At 32.0% G+C, this 19,727-nt stretch overlaps 2 protein-coding genes across 4 annotated transcripts; both read left to right on the forward strand.

Moving 5' to 3' along the window:
• Positions 1 to 1,704: 1,704 nt before the first annotated feature.
• LOC148282420 (uncharacterized) lies at positions 1,705 to 9,771 on the forward strand. Of its 3 annotated transcripts, XR_015822103.1 has the most exons (11): positions 1,705 to 1,827; positions 2,062 to 2,215; positions 3,191 to 3,409; positions 5,948 to 6,193; positions 7,177 to 7,383; positions 7,791 to 7,977; positions 8,199 to 8,314; positions 8,525 to 8,761; positions 8,847 to 8,954; positions 9,229 to 9,472; positions 9,732 to 9,771. XR_015822103.1 is itself a non-coding variant. In XM_088225130.1 (10 exons), exons 1-10 carry the CDS (start codon positions 1,736 to 1,738, stop codon positions 9,367 to 9,369), a joined length of 1,707 nt encoding a protein of 568 aa, XP_088081256.1. In that variant the 5' UTR covers positions 1,705 to 1,735; the 3' UTR covers positions 9,370 to 9,487. The 3 variants fall into 3 exon arrangements, 1 of the variants encoding a protein (XP_088081256.1); XM_088225130.1 differs by lacking the exon at positions 9,732 to 9,771 and having other exon boundaries at positions 9,229 to 9,487; XR_015822104.1 differs by lacking the exons at positions 8,525 to 8,761; positions 8,847 to 8,954; positions 9,229 to 9,472; positions 9,732 to 9,771 and having other exon boundaries at positions 7,796 to 7,977.
• A 3,503-nt stretch (positions 9,772 to 13,274) lies between these two features.
• On the forward strand, positions 13,275 to 19,490 carry LOC148282421 (translocon-associated protein subunit gamma). Its single transcript, XM_088225115.1, has 4 exons — positions 13,275 to 13,517; positions 15,688 to 15,907; positions 17,491 to 17,622; positions 19,301 to 19,490. The coding sequence occupies exons 1-4, from the start codon at positions 13,382 to 13,384 to the stop codon at positions 19,365 to 19,367; spliced, it is 555 nt and encodes a 184-aa protein (XP_088081241.1). The 5' UTR covers positions 13,275 to 13,381; the 3' UTR covers positions 19,368 to 19,490.
• Positions 19,491 to 19,727: the final 237 nt, after the last annotated feature.

The raw sequence follows: 19,727 nt of genomic DNA on the forward strand, positions 1-19,727 counted from the left end.
TCTCGAATTAGAAAAAAATAAGAAGAGTAATTTCAGAAAATACTTAATATAATGGAAACAATAAATTTGCAGCAATTAAAAACATCTACTAAAAGGATATATAATATATTAATATTATAAACTGAATGAATCCCTTCCAATCATCAAAATGAAATTAATCTTTGAATTGACCTAAAAATATCTAATATTGCTTAGAGTTGGGAATAGAAAGAATTGATGCGTCTCATCAGTTCTATATAGAATATATCAATATTGATGAGCTTAGTCTTATTATTTCTCGTGTGTTTTTATTTTTTCAGAGTCCAGTAGAGTTGTCTTGTTTAACTGTGCCAGCTCCATTTGTTCTCCGTCCATTTGCTGGTCTCTACAATCCGTTCTCTTTTGGATGCTCCATACTGTGTAATCATCCAGCCGATGCAGAAATCAAAGATGTAGTAAAAAGAGCCAAAGATTCATTGGTCAGAATTTAGTTCTTATAATTTATGTTCAAATATATTGGTTTCACATACTAAGTACATAATTAATATAAGAATAGGGGGGCCATACAGAAATCATTTTCAGTCTAATTCCCATTTCTTTTTTTTTCCTGATGCGTTGTAAATGTAACTGCCCAATTGACTATGGGGATTTTGATTCTCTGCAATAATTTCTCAATGACCGACCGGGGATTTTAATATGTCATCATTAAATTTAAAAGATTTCAGATTCAAGTGCATCTTTTATATTTCTATTGCCCAAACCTTTGAATCTAAAATTGACATCTATCTTAATGGTGAAGTGCTAATAGCATAGCACTTCACCATTAACTTCTTTAATGATGTTAGTAGTTTTTCTGGCATTCAAGCCCCAGTCGAAAAAAGGTAAGATGCAGTGCCAAATGTGTCCTATGTCAATTTCTGTTTCGGAAATTACACTTTAACGAGATAGATTTTATTACTCCTAGATAATAAACAATAGTTAAAAGCAAAAAATCCTCTTACTTCAGCGTATATGGATACAAACTGCGCTCTAACAGCAGGTCATAAAATATGCAATTTCTTTTTGGTACCCCTAAAATGTACCAATTGAGGGCATTAAAAGCAAAGATAGCAAACTCCCGTTTTGGTGTTTTCGAGAAAAATAACAAAAACTGCTACACTAATGCCAAAGAGAGTCTTTATGTTAGAAATGTTATTTTTACTGAACTTAAACTTTAAGATACTAATAAATTAGCTTTAATAGAAACACAAATTCAAAAAACTTTCTTAATGGCATAGCCATTTTGAAAATTTAAATCTGAAACCTGTCATTGGTCGAATAAAATGGCTAATGGATATTGCTATGTTTGCTTAACACTATTTTCAAACCATCAGAAGTATGTTATTTAACTACATTTGCAACTAAACCACGATTTTTATAAAAATAAAACTGGAGAATGACCTAATAACCAAAAAAAAAAGTTTTTTGTACGTTGCTATCATTGTTTCCAATGCTCTCAATTATTGTACAGATTTATGGAAAATCTCATTTACAAATTTCAAAAAAGTTTTTAAAAACTTGGTTTTTATAAAAAATTTGTAGCATCAAATACATCACATTATTGGGACAATCAATGACAAGCATGTGCTGTTTTGTCAACCCCTTTAACCTTGTAGTGTTAACTGTTGGTAAATTATGTAGTACATATTACATAGTTAATTGATTAATACATACTTTTTAGATTTCTGAAAACAAAATTGAATTCTTTGCTGAGGAAATGGCAGCACTGCGTGCATCTATGCAACAAGCTGAAAAGTTACATATCAACGAAACCACAGTTGATTTTGTTCCCGAAGAACTCTTTCGTAGGTATGCCAGAACATGCAAAAGATTTTTTATGTATTTGTTTATAAGTATAAATATTTTTTAGCATTTTATAATTTTGGTAAAAAATTTCTAAAATTAGTCTTCAAACTTTCTTTCGTTGCAGTTCTGCAACTTATTTCACTGTATTATTACAGTTTTATGTAATTCATTATTTTTTTTAATTAATTCTAAGCATACAAAAATTAAATAATCATCATTTGACTTTCATTTTTGTAGATATACACAGACGGATTCTCGTCCATTGACACCTGCTCCCACGCTGGCCAGTGCAGTCTCTCGGGGGTCCTTGAGGAGAAGATGCTTAACACCCGATAATCCACCGACAACTAGACAAAAGCTCGTTTTAGATTTACGAAGAAGTCACAGCCAGGTAACTTATTCTTCTTTTTTCAGATACAGTTTTTATTCCAATGAGCATGATTCAACAAAATTTGTGTTTTAAAATTATTTTGTATTGTGTGTATATAATCTTCATATAATCAATTTCCAACTCATCTACATAAACCACAGTAAATATTGAAAATTCTACTTGATGAGGGTTCACTTTAGTTTAGAGTAATTTCTCAATAAGCACTTCAATAATCGTTTTTTAATGTTTTCATAAAAGTGAAAATTATTTAATTGTTTTCTTAAAACCAAAACAAGAATGTTTCAATCAATGGAATGTGGTGAAAGAAGTGGTATTGACACCAGAACAATTCAAACTGGGTTATGGTCTTAGAAGAAAGTGATAAATACACATAGCACCAAAAGTATAGCCCATATTGTCTATAATTGTGTATTAAAAATATGTCTTATGTCACAAGAGTATCGTAATAACATAAACTGATAGATCAGTCTGCCACTCAGATTTTCGAATGCAATTATGTTCATTATCTCTTTATAAAATTACATATTTAGGTTTGGAAGACATAAATCAAAATGAAAAAATTGTCCTACAAAGTGTTAAACCTTTTTATACCTTAATTATTGTATTACCATTTTCTAATACTGAGTACAATAATTGAAAATGGTCATTAAAACGGAAATATTGGGGTAAATCAGAACACAATCATGCATTTTTTAAATATTAGCAGGTTTAAATATAATAATCAAATAAAAATCATATTTCAGCCCAGCTGTAACATTTTAAACATTTTGAAAAATGTTATTGAAATCAAAATTTATGAAAAATCGTCAGCTAACATCAGCTGCAATGGCATGTCAAAGTGAGAAGTAGAAGTTTCACTTTTATTCTGCTGATTTAAGCATCCAGCAGGCTTTGAATTTTATAAAATTACATTTGAATAATAAAAAAAAAAAACTGTTCCCTATTTATTAATTTCTTTTGTCATTTTTTATTAAGGAAACATTGTGCTGGCATGGTTTCCAAACATCGGAGATAAGTAGTGGTTTCGGTCTAGGCAGCAGTTTGGGAACCAGTACTACTCCCGGTAACACTGACCCACCCAAGAAATTGGCTGTCGGAATCGGCCACCAGATGCCACCCCTTGTGTCACCCGCTACTCTATCTGTAAGGTCACCAAGAGGGAATGTTACTGATCGCTCTTCCAGAGTATCTAAGGTAATGAAGCCATTTGAAGAAGTCAGAAGAATTACTTAAACATATTGATAAATAATAGTACACTTTCTATTTTGATTTTAAATTTGTGTATAATGAATGTTTTTTTTTTAACCCACATTAAAAATATCTGCCTTAAAACAGGTTGTCCCTAGTAAGGCAGACTAGACACAATCCAGAGAAATCTATTGTAAAAATGTAGTAGATTTTATAGGAACTGTCGGCCTCGTGGTGTAGTGGACAACCACTGTTGAATCTAGAACTGAAATCTTTGCTATAGGTGTTCATCCGGTCGCGCCAGTGCTGTGTCTTGAAGATCGCTGCTGAAGGCCTCCCGTGTTACGCAATCATCGCGACTGTCGCACCGCGTCATTCTATAGTATTGTTTCAGGATCTGATCTAAAGGGAAGTGCTGCAGGAAGGAGAATGATTAGTGCATTTTCTTACCATGCCAGAATGTATGTACTCTGAGGCAAGAGGTCTCAGGTTTTATCATGAAATATTTATTTAATAAAGTGTTTTTTTTACACTGGAATATTTCATAGTCCTTGGACTGGCAGCTGATGCGTAAGGCTGATATTTTGCTCTATAAATTATCCAGACATAATGTGATTGGTGTGCCAATACAGTGCCCAATGCACCACTAGGTGTGGAAATAAGAATGATGATGATAATGCTATTGTATTAGGAACTAGAATTGTATTATATTATGGTTGTTTTGATTTATTCCAATCCAAAGAAATATTTTATATGGTATTGCTACACAGGGCTAGTATTGAAGTAAATAATTTGATAAAACCTATTTTTTAGGTATTACTTTGCACTGATGTAATATATGTTTAAGATTGACGATCTTGTTTTTATAAACTTAACAATCAAAATAACTTTGTAAGTAATTGTATTCTTGTAGCACCTTATGCACCATTTAATACAAATAAAGTTATCAGGGGCAAGTAGAAGTGTTATCTAAATCAATTGATAAGTAATAAAATAAATTCTTACTTTTACTTTTTATTTTGACTCCATAGTGATTATCTTTTAACAGTTGACAATATATTGATCAAGTTTATATGATAACCTTTGCCATTTAGTTAGGTTTCATATTCCAACTAGACCCCTTTTTAAATTTGAAAATGAAAAAATCACTCAAAGTAACTAAAAAAGACACTTCAACAAAGAGTAAATTTGAATTTCGTTCGATAACAAAATCTTTACAAACTTCGAAGATTGAATTTAAAGATTCAAATTTCAATAAAACAAATAATAATGTCAGTTTACCTAAATTTGTGCCGGAAGAAAATTTACCAAATAATAGTAAAAGTGCTAACTTGTCTGAGCAATTGCCAAAAATAGTTTTACCGTTTGGTGTCAAAATTAAAAATAGTAAAAGTAATAGCGGTGAAAAATTAAAGAAAAAAAGGAAACCGAGTAAGAAAAGTAAGCCTTCCAGAGCGAGGTCAAAACGAATGGTAAACGAGTATCAGAGAATTGTTTCTCCATGGCTAGACGAGTCATCAAAAGACTTTTTTACCTACCTCGAGGTAATACTTGCAAGTATTTTTATAATAAGATTCTGAACAGCAATCAGAACTTCTACCTAATTAATATGAAACAAGACTATCCGATTTTTCTATTTTCAATAATGAGGAAGTTTAGTGCTACGGAAAATAGGATATAAAAATGTTTTTTTAAATGCGGTAAAAATTAGAGCATTTCATTGTACAGTGAAGTTTTGCTAAAATGTTTGAAAAATGAATAAAAATGAACTACTTCAAATTACGTCATAAGTTCTTCTAAATCAACCAATAATAGAGTGTTGTGATAGATTTTCAGTTTCTGGGAAGCCAACTAACCAATCGGAAAACCGAAGAGAACAAGTAACGTCTCACCTTGAGTAATTAAACAATTACAAAACTTTGAAAAATCGTAGCTATGATAATACGATACATAAAAATATTAAAAGATTTGCTTAGTTTCATAATCTATTAATAAATATAAAAAAACACTGAACTTCCTCACTAAAAAAAACATATAAATGCAATTTGGTTTACTGTGGGTAAAAAATCTTTGACCTGTTTGTAAAAAATTCAAGAATTTTATTATTTCACATAAGCCGTAAATAACTTGTACTGGAAAAATGGGAATCGAGTTATGGTAGCGTGAGATTTGAGCCTCGAACCTTGATCCTTGAGTCCACAATATTACCACGGGATCTCAACCCGGTTTCATTGGCATTTCAAATATGTTACTATGAAATCTGATACCCTCCAACAATGTTTTAAGTTTGTCCAAAAGTTTGGAGACAAAGACTGGATTTAACCTAGGGAGTTATCAAGGAGTATGTGTGTTCAAACAGGCATAATAGTGAATGTGTGTGTAACAGTGTGTAAAGTGGCCAATTAAACCAGCCAATGAAAAATCATAGGTCCTAAAAAATGTTCTTCATCTTCCCTGAGAACAAAATTTAAAAACACTTCCTTTAAAAATATGCCAAAATGTTTTTCTATTTTAAGATCGTTACTATTTAAATTATTTTTTTAGAATCAGTTGAGAGTGTTACAATCGAGAAATCCTCCAAGCACCAACAGGTCTCCTGCTGCAAAAGGGGATGAAAGAGATGACTCTGAAGATATTCTAGAAGGCATTATAGATATTGTGACAGAAGATGAACATGAATTGGTGGATGTTGCTTCGGGAGAGATGCGAAGAAGAGGTAGAAAGAAAAAGCGTGGAAATAGAGTGGCTTCCGCTGTTCTGGTGCCAAATACAAATGATCCGGAAACACAGGTAATTTGTTTTATATAACTGAATAAATGTGTTGTGAAAACTGAAGTTTTGTTACACTCGCATCTATTTTGTGATTACCATTGATATTTATGTATACACTAGATGTGGCACCCAGAGCTTATCTTGTGTTTGGTGGGAAATAGTGTTTTTCCTTGTATACGCTGAAATAAATGTGTGAAGCAATATGAAAGGGCGAGACGTATAATTTTAAATTCAGAGTAAGCGGCATAAACAATTAGTACTTAGCGTTTTTCACCGCAATGTTATTCAATAATTTTTATTGTGGTTACATACTTATTTTCCACTGAGGTATATTTAAATAGAGATGATGCTTCATAGAAGGATACTTTGAAATTATGTTCTGAAAAATGAGCATTGTCGCGTCAACATTGCCGTGCAAAACGCATAGTAGAGTAAAAAAGACTAACGATCTATTTATTTATTTAATAAACGCCCAGAGGGCTCTTATAATATACAGTTAAAAGTACATAAAGCATTATAGAAAATAACATAAAATAAAATCATAACTATTATACTAAACATGTAGCATTCTTAAAAAAGAAAGAAAGAAGAAAGAAAAAGGAAATAAAGTGAAGATGAGTAGAGAAAACACATTAAAAAAAGAAGAATTGAGGGATGGCAGTTTACTGTGAATTTGAAGCTGTATGTCGCACCTTTTTACGCTGTTTCACATTTACTGAATGAAACATACATGCATGGAATATATCAATGTTATTTTCCGTGGTGTTTATTTAAAAACTAAAACATTTTTAAACCGTTAACAATTTCTAAAAAATAAACAAATAAACAAATAAACACACTATTTGTACTTCAATCAATTCAATTCACTTTTAAATATGTCAATGACTTTCAGCAATTGAAAAATTAAATAAAACAAAAATGTACATTTTGTTTCAACAAATTATGCACTCAAAAAAACAACATAGATAATAATATGTTCATTGATTGGTTCTTCATTATAGATTGCTGGAATAGATTCTGAATCTCATAATCCTAGTGCAAGAGCCTCCATCGATGCATCGGAAGAAATAGATCCCAATATACAGAATACTTCTGCTGGGAAACAACCCAGGGTAGTAATACAGGACTCTTTTTTGGAAGCGGGATTACTAAGACAAGTACAGAGAGAAGTTGATAACTTGGCTATTGAATCAGAATTTGATCCAAAGGTAGGAAGTACCTATTTAATAATTTTATATGGTATCAGATAAAATTAGTTTTAAGGCCTGTGTAGATTTCAAGGAATTGTCTTCTTTATTTTTTCGTTTAACTAAAACATATTTTTTCAATCACATTTTGTCATTTTTACTTAAAGTACTATTAACTGTTTAAAAAAAAAAAATAGAACATCGGCAAAAAGCAGGGTTGCCAATCTGACAATACAAATAAAATATAATCTTTTGCAGCTAGCTACCAAATTTTTTTGTGCATATTTTTGTTGCTTGTTCTGTTTTCATTTAAAGTGTGAAGAGACGCACATTATATATTTATTAACATAATCAGTGATCATTAATGTTATATTCTAATATCCAAATGAATAAACTTGTTAACCTCTGGACCAATTTCATGATTTTAGCGTAGATGTGTGTTAGAAGAAGCTCTTCGAACTCGGCCGGAAAAAGAATATGGCAAAGAAATGACTGAACTTCTTAAGGAATTTAAGCTTCCACCATTGAGTTTAAATAAATGGTTGCATTTACCAAGAGTTTTCTCTAGAAGAAATGCTATATTTTCACTCCCGATTGATCGCAGGGATCTTGCAGGTATGTTAAATATCTCCATTGTTACTTCAAAATGTTTTCTTTTATCATTTTACAACTTATTAAAAAAAAAATGAATGAATTCAAAACGAGCGAGAAAACTAAAATCTCTATATTTGCTTCAATATTAGATTTTACTAATTCAGGAAATGTATTATCTCAAGTAATAAAGATATTGTTTTTTTATTCTAAAATTTTAATGTGTTATATTTTACCTATTTCAGATCTTTTACCAATGCAGTATGTTTCGGAATATGTTAATGTTTCCAGTTCTAAACAATTACTTTACCAAACAGTACTGGATCAATTCAATCCCAACTCTTTCACTATGCCTTTAGAGGTAGATATTTGATGTATAACAATTAAAATTATTATTACTTTGATGGAAATTTGCAGGCACAACATAATGGTTCAAGCAAACAGATATCTGTAATGAACACATTTCATGTTTTTTGCTATCCTACTTATTTTATTATAATTTATCCTTTGGAGTATTTTAAATTTCTGTCAACTATGTTTTGTTCTGTTTTTTTAATTTACTATTTTTTAGTCGATCAAAGAAGCTCTACAAGTAATGATGGGTGAAACTCTATCAGAAGATATGGCAGAATCATTCCGGTTATTACTTCACTGGGACTCTCTTACATTAGAAACAATAAACAAAATGACTAATAAAAGCACATTGAAAACTGACGATTCACATAAATTAGAGAGTTGTATAATAGACAATGTTAGCAAATCTGATGTCAACTTGTTTGCAGAGTTCGACGTAAAAGATAAAGATGAAGTATGTATTCCCATGTAACCAAATAGATAATTGTTAATTTTTGTATTTTTTTTAAATATATTTTTTTATCTACTTCAATTTTTAGGCTGTTGAAAATATTGGGATACCTTTTAGACTTTGGTGTGGAATTTGTGCTCTTTGTGAAAGGATATATGCTCCTTTTCCCCCTATCTTAAGGGATCCCCCTCATGAGGTAAATTTTTCACTCCTGTCACTTTATATCATGAGCTCTAATACAACTTGATGCCCATTTTTTAACATGATTATTTACGGTTAACTAAAAATGACCACCAAGTTGAAATATTTAAGTAAATGATAAGATTGCTAAAATAGTTCTTAAGAAAATTGTGTCATTTTGTGTAAAAAAAATAGAAAACACTTATTTGGGCATTAAGCCTTAATGATTATTAAAATCATTAATATTTTAGTTTATCTGTTTAGCTAATACGAAAAAAATGTAATTTCAGGTTGAAGTAGCTGACTTTGATACTTTACAAGGAAAGCTACAATCACAAAAAATAGATGATAATCTATCTTATATTCTGTTTGCTATTCAAGATTCACACATAGATGAGGATAATATAAAGACCCATGAAAAGCAACAATAATTAACAAACATAATACAGTATTTTTAGAGGGTTTAATACTTTATGATCCATACTAATATCTTCTTGCCAAACATGTACACAAATTGTATACTCGAAATAAACGGTATGAAGTTAATCTTATTCTGTACTATTCTTATTATGTTGTTTTCGCGGAAGCATTAAAATATTAAAAATAAGTAAAAAATTGAATGCATACCTACCATTTATTTATTACAAGCTGAACCCGGCAATGCTTTGCTATTGCTAGATTTGAGTACATACTCGTGTATAGATTAAATTTACACAATCGAAAGTTTGATATCAATTATTGTATTTAGTCCAAATTAGATATATAAGCATACATTATTATTTTTGTGTTTCAGTTTACATAAATTGTGAGGACAGAAAATTTTGATAAATAGGTATTAGAACATTGTGTTCCTGCACTGTCTTGCAGATGCCTCCCCGATACTGTGCGGAAAAGAAAACTGCATGTCAGACCTATTGTTAGAATAGACAAAACTGATGTTTCGTTGTCCCGTTTTCCGTACCTCAAATCTGAACCGATTTTGTTATTTCTTTAGACAGAGTATCAGAATAAAATTTTCTGTATCGGTACGTTTTGCCGTTTTCAAAAAAAGTTATATTTGTATACCCGAAGACAGCAGATAAAACTGTACTTTTTTTATCGGTTTTTGGATGGCTCTAGTTCCCATAATAAACTATTTTTATAAAAACGAAACAACAGGAACTCGCCAATGGCAAATATCTATAGTGTGTAAAAAAACACTGATCTAGTGCCATAATCTAGAGAGAAAATACGGTAATATGTTTGTATGAAGAAAAGTCGGACTGCAACATTATTAAGTATACTTATGCCCGTATGCAGAGACAAAACTTAAGGTGAGGAAAGTACATCCTAATTTCAAATGCAGAAAATAACCCGAAGGTGAAGACAATAGAATGTACTTTCCTCACCTTAAGGTTTGTCTCTGCATACGACAAAACTTAAGGTGAGGAAAGTACATCCTAATTTCAAATGCAGAAAATAACCCGAAGGTGAACACAATAGAATGTACTTTCCTCACCTTAAGGTTTGTCTCTGCATACGGGTATTAAAAACTTTACTTCATAATGTTTTTATGTAACCAAAGAAACAGGTTCGGTGTTTTTAAATAAAACCATCGACCTATTAATACGCATAGACACACCCGTAACCCTCTAAAATTATGATACTTAACTCATACCCAAACGGTCAGTCCTGCACTACTCGTATTTAGTCGTTCTTTAACCGCCAGCCGGGTTTTGACGTGAGCTTGACATTTAATTTGAAACCGAAATGCTTGGTTGTGTCGTAAAAGCGCGTAAAAACCGTTCGGAAAAAACATAAAAAATATGGTGTAACTTTTCATTGGTAAGTAGGTACATAGGTACTTGTTTATGATTAAATCCCAGAACTTAAAATGATTAAATTTGAAACCAGACTATCTACTACACTAGTTTTTACTTGTTTCATTATATCTCTCTCTTATTTGAGCTTTGCTCACTTTAAATTATAGCTAATCAATGACCATCTTGCCCCTACCGTAGTTATGTCTCCCACGCCGTCTCATAGCCCCTATATTAAGGAATGCTCGACCAACTGCAGGCAGAGTGTGCCTTGAGCCTATTCAACAGTAACAGATTTCCAAACTAAGAACATTACACCTGAACAGCCAAGCCTTCTTGTCTCCCAGTGAGCTGTGAGGTGTGATAAAGTGCTTCCCCTGTGCGGAATACTTTACTAGCACTCTCCACCTTATCTGGTGAACCGAGGATATACCTAGTCGGTTATAGGTCTCTTACTGTAGCGAGTAAGAACCTTTTGTTTACTTCCCGGTAGTCCCGAGATCTACCCCCATAAAAGACAATATACACTTTTTTTAAGACAGTACGCCGACCCTAATATTGATTGCTTTTTATTTGTGTATAGTTTGTTCATTGTATAAGGTTAAACCTGACAGTATAATTTTATGACAAATTCATATAAGTGGTGTTTTAGTATTATATAGTTGAATATATAACCCCGCTTTAATTTGTTCACTTCAAGTGTCGGCCTCGTAGTGTAATGGTCAGCGCGTTTGTCTACCATGCAAGAGGTCTCGGGTTCGATTCCTGACAATCCCGACATGGTTGATATGAAATATTTATTTAAAAGGGTGTTTTCACCTTAGAATATTTCATAGTCCCTAGACTGGAGCGTAAGACTGATCAACTTATCTTCATATAACAAAAATTATCAAGATAAGCTGCAGTTGGTGTACCAATGCAGTGCCCTATGGACCATTAGGTGCGGAAAGGGAATGATGATGATGATGACAATTTTCAAATATTGAATTTATGGGATGCACTCTTGTAAGCAGGGCACAGTTTTTAATAAAAAAAAAATGTAATATGGTAAATGGTAAAAAAAATATATAAAATAGGTTCCTAGGTACTTGTTTATGGTTGAATTTCAAAACTTAAAAATATTAATTTTCAAACATAGAATTATTTTTTCAAATGTCAAACTCTGCTCTTCTCACCAACTCACCAACAGGGGTTCACATTATTTAGGAATGCGATTTTCAAAAATGTATTGAATGTCATACAATATTATTTTAGTATTACTGAAAATCCAGTAAAAAGAAATGAATGGGTAGAAATTATAAAGAATTTAAGGAAATAATCGGATTAAGATCCATGAAAAACAAATGTTGTTTATAAACATTCGAATATTTTTTTTTTATCCACAAAAAATAACATCTTTCTAATTTTTTGTACATAAATTCTTGGCGAATGCAGCCCTGGTGAACGTAAAAAAAACATTTATGCTCCTAACTTTTTTTCAATTGAATAAATTGAAGATTTTAAGGTCTATAAATATGCTCATGGTAAATACCTACATTTCGCTGAAAACCGCACGTAAATCGGTCCAGTAGTTGTTCAGTTTATCCAGGACACACATACGAACATTACCTTTTATGTATATATAGATTTGTATTCTCTCAAAAAGTTACTCTTATCAAGTAAAAATAAATATTTTGAAAGTGTGAAGTATTATGTATTTTTTTACGTGAACAGTCCTGCAATCCGTTTTAACTTTTATTATTTTTGTTAGTTTATCTCACCGAGTAATAATACACCACCCACTTATAGATTCGCCAATACGGACAAAAACCATTATATGATTATCAATCACGATCATCATACAGCAGTACAACGGGCCGTAGGTACTTTCAGTATAAATATTTCTTTAGTCTGTGGTAGGTACGAGGTCGAGAATTGCAAGCGAAACCGAAACCGTTCGTTGCACATTTGTTGTTAAACCAAACATTTAGAACGCTATTATTCTATGCAACAGAGCAAAAGGGCATCTCTATAAGCGGGAGCGAATTATTACATTTTTCCATTATTTTTTTTGCACCACAACAGGCCAGGAGGCCTAACTACAGTGGTGAATTACATCACAGAGCACCCAGGCTTGAGAAAAATCACATTTTAATTTTTGTGTTCTCACCGGGAATCGAACCCGGAACCTTCCGTGCGTGAATTAAGCGTCTTGACCACTACACCACGGATGCCGCCAATTAAATTACTCAGGTTTATCCAGTGTCCCCTCTAACAGGAAAAGGCGGTGATGGTTTATCTCGAAAATGCCTCTGCAATTTATGTCAAAACGTCAACATGGGTTTATTCAAAGAACAATTATATAAAATATTTTGTGATTATAAAAAAAATATCAAAATCCATAATAATCACTAGGTAGTAAAAGATACTAACAGTGGACGTAGGTAGGTACGTTTTTTGTTTTAAAAGTACTTACTTAAACCTTGCTTCAGCGTGACGTATTTTTTATGTTGGCGATGCTTTTGACACGTCCCGTCATTCGTGGCGATCGTGGATACTTTTTCGAGTGGCTGGATTCGAAGATTTTGGTTGTGTCGGTTGTGAGTTTGCTTTGGTGATTGTACGGATTTTGTTTTAAGGAACTTTTTACATTTATAAATTAAAAATGGCAACTAAACCAGCGCCTAAAGCCTTCACAAAAGACGAAGAGCTATTGCTGCAAGATTTCAGCAGAAACGTATCCACAAAATCATCTGCTCTATTTTATGGAAATGCTTTCATTGTATCTGCCATCCCAATATGTGAGTATTTCTGTATATACCATGCATTATTAGTAAAATAATACTTAACAGTGTATTGAAATGTGTTTTAAAAGGTTTTTCATTTATAAATTAACTTAAATGTTTTAAAATTTCCTTCCATGATGTTTATCAAATCATGTCAATATTTTTTCTGCTGCTCAAATTCAAAAGAATCTGCCTGGTTCTCAAATAATTTAAAGGAATTATATTTGTAATTAGTGTTAATATAATAAAAAATAAAGAAACATGCAAAACACTTTCATATTATAAAAAAATAACTGTTGGTAAGTATAACCTATTAAAATCGTACAATCACCTCAAATAAATATCTGCGTGATGCAAATAACCTATATCCACAGCTTAATTGTGAAATATTCAATCTACAAGTACAGCAAGACACGTTATGTTTATGCAGAAGTCCGGATAATTGGATTAACCATTAAATTATGGCAGTGTTTTGAAAGAAAACGCAAAATTTACCCTGAAGACCACTTTTTTATTGCTTTTGAAATAATACAGCGAATTGGAATCTCATTAAAAACTTACTTGAACATGTCCAGCAAAGTTAATTGCTTTGACGAAGAAACTCGTTTCCGATCATTTTTTTATTTGCTCCGGATATTTGACAATCCGGATGACTGGAGTTCTGATAAACTGAGTTCTACTTTATTTTTAAATAATTTTAATGTAAGTAATTGATTCAGATAGCTTGTTTCCTATTTTTACCTGCAAACACGGCTTTCTTAAATTATTTGCATAAATGTTACTCTTGAATTTAAGATATCTTACTGAAATTGTTTTGGAACAAATACAAACCTTTATTTTATATAGTTTATAATTTTGCTGTTTAGATTTTTTTTATGGAAACCGACAGTGAATGAGAGAATTTAAACATAAAAAAATTGACTGTTATGAAATACACCCCACTCAAATTTAAGTACTTTATGTAATTTAATACTTTTTAGTTTTGTATTTATATCTTGTTGCTTTATTTTCTAGTACTTTGTTGCTGCGTGTTGTTGAATGTTGTGTTTACATCAAATTGATGAAAAATATTTTAACTAGAACATTAGGAATAGAATGAATCAAATTTAGTTTATGGTTAACTACTTGACAGTTTTTTCCGAGTGTGACTTGGCCATGAATGTTTTCTATACTGACTAGCCAGAGTCTCTTTCAGGCAAATATTTTTTCAAATTGTTGGGTGTTTCTCCCTTTATTGTTTGGGTAGATCTTTCAACTTTTTTTCTCCTAACGGAATATATTTTGGTATAAAGTTTAATCATTCGCTTTTTAGCATTTTTAGACACCCATTTTTACCAAAATACTACCGTTAACAACTGTGGTTAGAGTTACATTTTTTAAAGAGTTTAATGTTACAAATTTAAAGAGTTTGGTATAAAATAAGTAGTGAATATACATAAATTAATATTAGCGTTCATATATACAGATGTTCATTAAACCCTGTCACATCTGAAACCACGATGATCAGTAAGAGCAAGAAATTGGCACATTAAAACACATTTTTAGAATGAATAAAATTTAAAAAATAAAATATCAAAAAAAGCAAATAGTTGCTTACGTCTGCAGGGGTGAAACGAGGAGGGAGGAGTATGATACGATGACAACCACGCGGCCGCGCTCCCCTCACTTCTCCCCTGCAACCATTTGTTTTTTTAAATATTTTATTTAAAAAAAAATTTATGTTCTAAATATTTTTTTAAAATATGCTAATATGTCTTCTTGCCCATACTGATCATTATGGTTTCGGATGTGACCGTGACACTGGCGACTCCTGACTGAAAACATTGGCAGTGCATTTCTTTAAATTTTGTCAACTTGTAACTTGTATATTAAATTCAATAATATTACAACAGTATGACAGGTCTGACGTGATAAACGAGCAATATTATATAGTATGACATGCGTTGGCAATGCCCAGTGTATGCATATTATCTTCTCCCTCTAACGCACGATTCACCTGTAAGAAGCGTTGTCTATCTCGCAGAACATTCAGACTTGAGAAAAATAACATTGATTTTTTTGCACTCTCACTGGGAATCAAACCTGAAACTCGTGCGTGAGGCGAGCATCTTAGCTGTTACACCACGAGGGCTGCAATTTTTTTCCTTGTATTTTTACTGTTTATGAATCAATTTATACATTGCAGGGTTGTTCTGGAGAATCCACATGATGGACATGTTTTCCTCTCTGGGCTGGTTCGTCCTGGTGACCTGCGGCTGCACCTACCTGATGGCCATGGCCTACCGGAACACCAAGTTCCTCCTCAAGCACAAGGTGGCCGTGAAGCGAGAGGATGCCGTCAGCCGCGAGATGACCAAGAAGCTGGCCGAGGACAGGAAGATGAGCCGGAAAGAGAAAGATGAAAGGTAAGGGTCCTTATTTATCCTTAACCTTCAGGAAAGCAGGGAAAGGTCTCTTGGCTAGGTGATAGTTGTGTAGGATTTTTGCTTGTTGATGCAGGGAGCTTTACACCAGTTAAAGATAACAGAACAAAACAACATTATGCTTCGATGTGTATTTATTACATGTTGATTAAAATACAGAATCTAACTAAATTTAAAAATGAAGTGGCGATAACTGATTTGAACTGATCTAAGTTACGTCATATCTAAACTGAACTATTCTAAACTACTCCATTGATGGTACCTAAGGGTGTCACTGCTTTTATGGTAGATATCCATACTGTTCTCTATGCTACTAAGCTTTCTATTTCATTTTCTATTTCCCTTACTATCAGCAATTTGACATCCGTGCTAGGTAATCAGTAATTTTAATGTTTTTACCACTTTCTTGCTTACGTGTAGGAAACACATGATTCACCTTTTGCACTGTTCTTAAGACAGGCGGCAGTGGGCATTGGTTTTCGAGTGAGTCCCATAGTTGTTTAGAAGCAAATATACTTACTGTTTCTATAATTACTTGGCAAACTAGCAGCATTAAGCTGATGCACTGTGTTTTAAAGAAATAAAATATAAATAAATAAAGAAATACACGTACTATAATCAGAGCCTGATTAATACACGGTCTTGGAGGGCGCAAAGAAAACAGCCAGGCGGTTGTTGCGGCGACGGACACAAATATCTGAAATTGGCACATTTTGACGGGATGATCAACACCTTGCACACGGTGTAAGAGTTTCGCATACAGGGATTTCCCACACTTTAATTCTCTGCCCCACATAGTCTTATTTTCCATTTTTGTAAGTCGCAATGTGAAGTAAATGGTGTATTTTGATTTTGTGATGATTTGTTTTTGTTCTGCATTTATGGAAGTATTTGGTTGGCTCAACTCAAACAAATACAAAATACATTTATTTATGAACAGTTAGTAAGTCTTATATAAATTAGCTTCACGTGATGTTGGTTGGCAGATTATACTTGATACTAATAAGCTCGAAAGGCGAAAGATCTTTTTGTGCATTAATAAGTGTGAACAATTATTTACATCCGATACTCGGTCAACAAAAACATGTAGCGCTTGTAACAGGTATTAATTGTTTTCTAGTAATTTATTTTTAGAGGGCAGTTATTTTCATACATTTTCTGAGTGAAAAGTAGACAAAGCTTAAATCGGGTCCTGATTACAATACGAAAGAAAACTTAAGTTTTTGTGTTCATCCAGTTAGTTTTTGAACCCAGTAACTGAACATGCAACAATCACTTTTTCCATAAAGCTATTCCATTGCTCCACAATTCGGTTTGTTAGGAAGTTCTTTCTGGGGTTATATGAACGAGATAAGTGTTCGATTGAAAATAATGATCTCTGAGGTGGCCGTTATTATTTATAGTCTATTGAATATCAAATTATCGTTGCCCACTGCAATGTTTAAAAAGATGTTCATGTACTCGTAATAACAAAGTTATTTTGTTATAATACATAATATTGAAAAATATTTTTCACAAAATTGATGCTAAAATATTAAACGATATACTGTTTCTTTGTATTGCAGAATTCTGTGGAAGAAAAATGAAGTAGCAGATTATGAAGCAACAACCTTCTCAATTTTCTACAACAATGCCTTGTTCCTGGCTCTTGTCATCTTCACAAGTTTCTACATCCTGCGATCCTTCTCCCCAGCAGTGTATCCTTTTTACTGTTTTAAATACTGTTGATTATAATTTATACATATTAAATTGATTCAGATATATTTTTAGCTAAATATTGGTTCTTTAAAACGAAACTTAATTCAAAATGTTTTACTGAAATACAGCCAGTAACAAGAGGAAATAATTATTTTACTCTGTCTAATAATGTTGAGTCGTGAGTTTCTGGATAGTTCCAGATTCTTGATTTTATATTCCTGAGGTTTGATCCCTTACCTCTATATACTTTAAGCTGGCTCTGAATTAAATTTTTGCAAAAGGATAGAAAAGAATATTGATTTACCAAAAAAAATCGAAGAAAATTTATTAACTGACTTAATTATTTAAAACTAAAAACCTTTTACAAGTAATTTTATGAAATTATTTATCATTTTTTCAAGAACACTGTCTCAAACTGATAAGTGGTTGAATACTAATATTTACTAACATTAATTGATGATAATTTATTTTTTATGTTCAAAGCAATTAACTTTGTGGTCAAACATTTGAATTAATGTTAGTAAATATTAGTATTTAACCACTTACCGACTTTTTATGTCTACCGGTTTCGAGACTTACCCGCCTCTTTGTCAGGCCACTCACTTCACCAACATGCAAATACTAAAATACACTATCACCTTTACCGTCACCGTAGTATCCATAGTATTTACGAAAAAATACATAAATTGCATGCAGAGTGCAAACACCACCATGTCCGAACATGCACTAAAATTAGATTTAGAGATATGTTGCAAATTTCTAGGGAAGGGGCTAAGTGGTTGAACATTACACGATTGGTTGATCTTTTAATTAAAAAGTGGGCTATATTGAAAAGATATTTGATTATTTATTAGAGGAATATTATTTTTTAATGTGAAACACCTCCACGTTGTTTAATTTAAGTCCTTTTTTTATTATTTGAACGTAAAGTTTTAACTCCTGTATCCTTATTAATATCCCGATTTGAATTTATGAGATGATTGGCAAACTCTGAAAAATTATCATTATTTTAACATCTCATGTGTAAAAACACATGAGATGTGTGAAAAATGATGCGAATATTAAAGCTACATGATTGAAAAATTAACCAATCGTGTAACCTTCAACCACTAAGTCCCTCCCCCGCGAATCCTGCGACATATCGCTAAATATTATTAACCTAATTTTAGTGCATGCTCTTACATGGTGGTGTTTGCACTCTGCATGTAATTTATGTATTTTTTCATAAATACTATGTGTACTACGGTGATAGTAAAGGTGATAGTGTATTTTGGTATTTGCATGTTGGTGTAGTGAGTGTCCTGAGGAAGAGACGGGTACGTCTCGAAACTAAGTCTTAAATAAGATTAATTTGATTAAAATATGTTTAAAACATGTCTAAAATATAATTTGAAAGGACTACACGAATTTACTCTAAAAGAAGCAAACCAGCTATCAAACTAAAAAAACAAATATTTCTATGTATAAAAATGATATACATACTTGGGGATACCAGTTAGGTAGTAAATAAATTATAAATTTATTGTATGTTTGAATGAACACCTAAGTTTAAAGACTAAAATTATATCATGTAATGTGACAACAATTTACTTTCATTAGGGTATGTAGTGAGAGACTTTGTGTCCATCTTAACTGTTTATTGTATTTTGATACTTTCCTTGACTACATTATTTTCAGTAACTATGTTGTATCCGTGTCAGCAGCCGGAGGTCTCCTGGCTCTCCTGTCCACAGGAACTCAGTAAGGAGAGTATCCCAACGGCCTTCTGTAGAACACCTAACATCGCATCATTTGTTCCATCGCAACATTATTAATTACTATGTATATTTATTAAGTGTTTTTCTCAATAAAGAATTTTTTACACTAACGTATTTTCTTTTTTCTGTTCTGTTAAGACGAGTAAGCATTTATTTATTTTAATCGGGTTGTTTCATTTAATAATAAATCCTGCACTGAGGACACACACTTAACATATAGTTTTTCTCCTCCATTTGGAGGCTAGTGAAAAAATCAAATTAAGATCATCAGACATTAATTATATCTGACTTTTAGGTAACTTTCATAATATCATATATCATTTTCACATATTAATTAGTAAGGAATT

Source organism: Micrasema longulum, unplaced genomic scaffold (genome assembly GCF_059751315.1).
Source record: "Micrasema longulum isolate JH-2025_06_02 unplaced genomic scaffold, ASM5975131v1 h1tg000331l, whole genome shotgun sequence".
NCBI classification, from domain to species: Eukaryota; Metazoa; Arthropoda; class Insecta; order Trichoptera; family Brachycentridae; genus Micrasema; species Micrasema longulum.

Bases quoted from the DNA above. Each gene is read 5' to 3' on its own strand.
- LOC148282421 (XM_088225115.1), top strand. From the start codon at position 13,382: ATGGCAACTAAACCAGCGCCTAAAGCCTTCACAAAAGACGAAGAGCTA. The intron at 13,518-15,687 runs GTGAGTATTTCT...TATACATTGCAG, and splicing joins TGTATCTGCCATCCCAATAT to GGTTGTTCTGGAGAATCCAC. The intron at 17,623-19,300 runs GTATCCTTTTTA...CATTATTTTCAG, and splicing joins CGATCCTTCTCCCCAGCAGT to TAACTATGTTGTATCCGTGT.
- LOC148282420 (XM_088225130.1), top strand. From the start codon at position 1,736: ATGGCAGCACTGCGTGCATCTATGCAACAAGCTGAAAAGTTACATATC. The intron at 6,194-7,176 runs GTAATTTGTTTT...TCTTCATTATAG, and splicing joins CAAATGATCCGGAAACACAG to ATTGCTGGAATAGATTCTGA. The intron at 8,762-8,846 runs GTATGTATTCCC...TTCAATTTTTAG, and splicing joins ACGTAAAAGATAAAGATGAA to GCTGTTGAAAATATTGGGAT.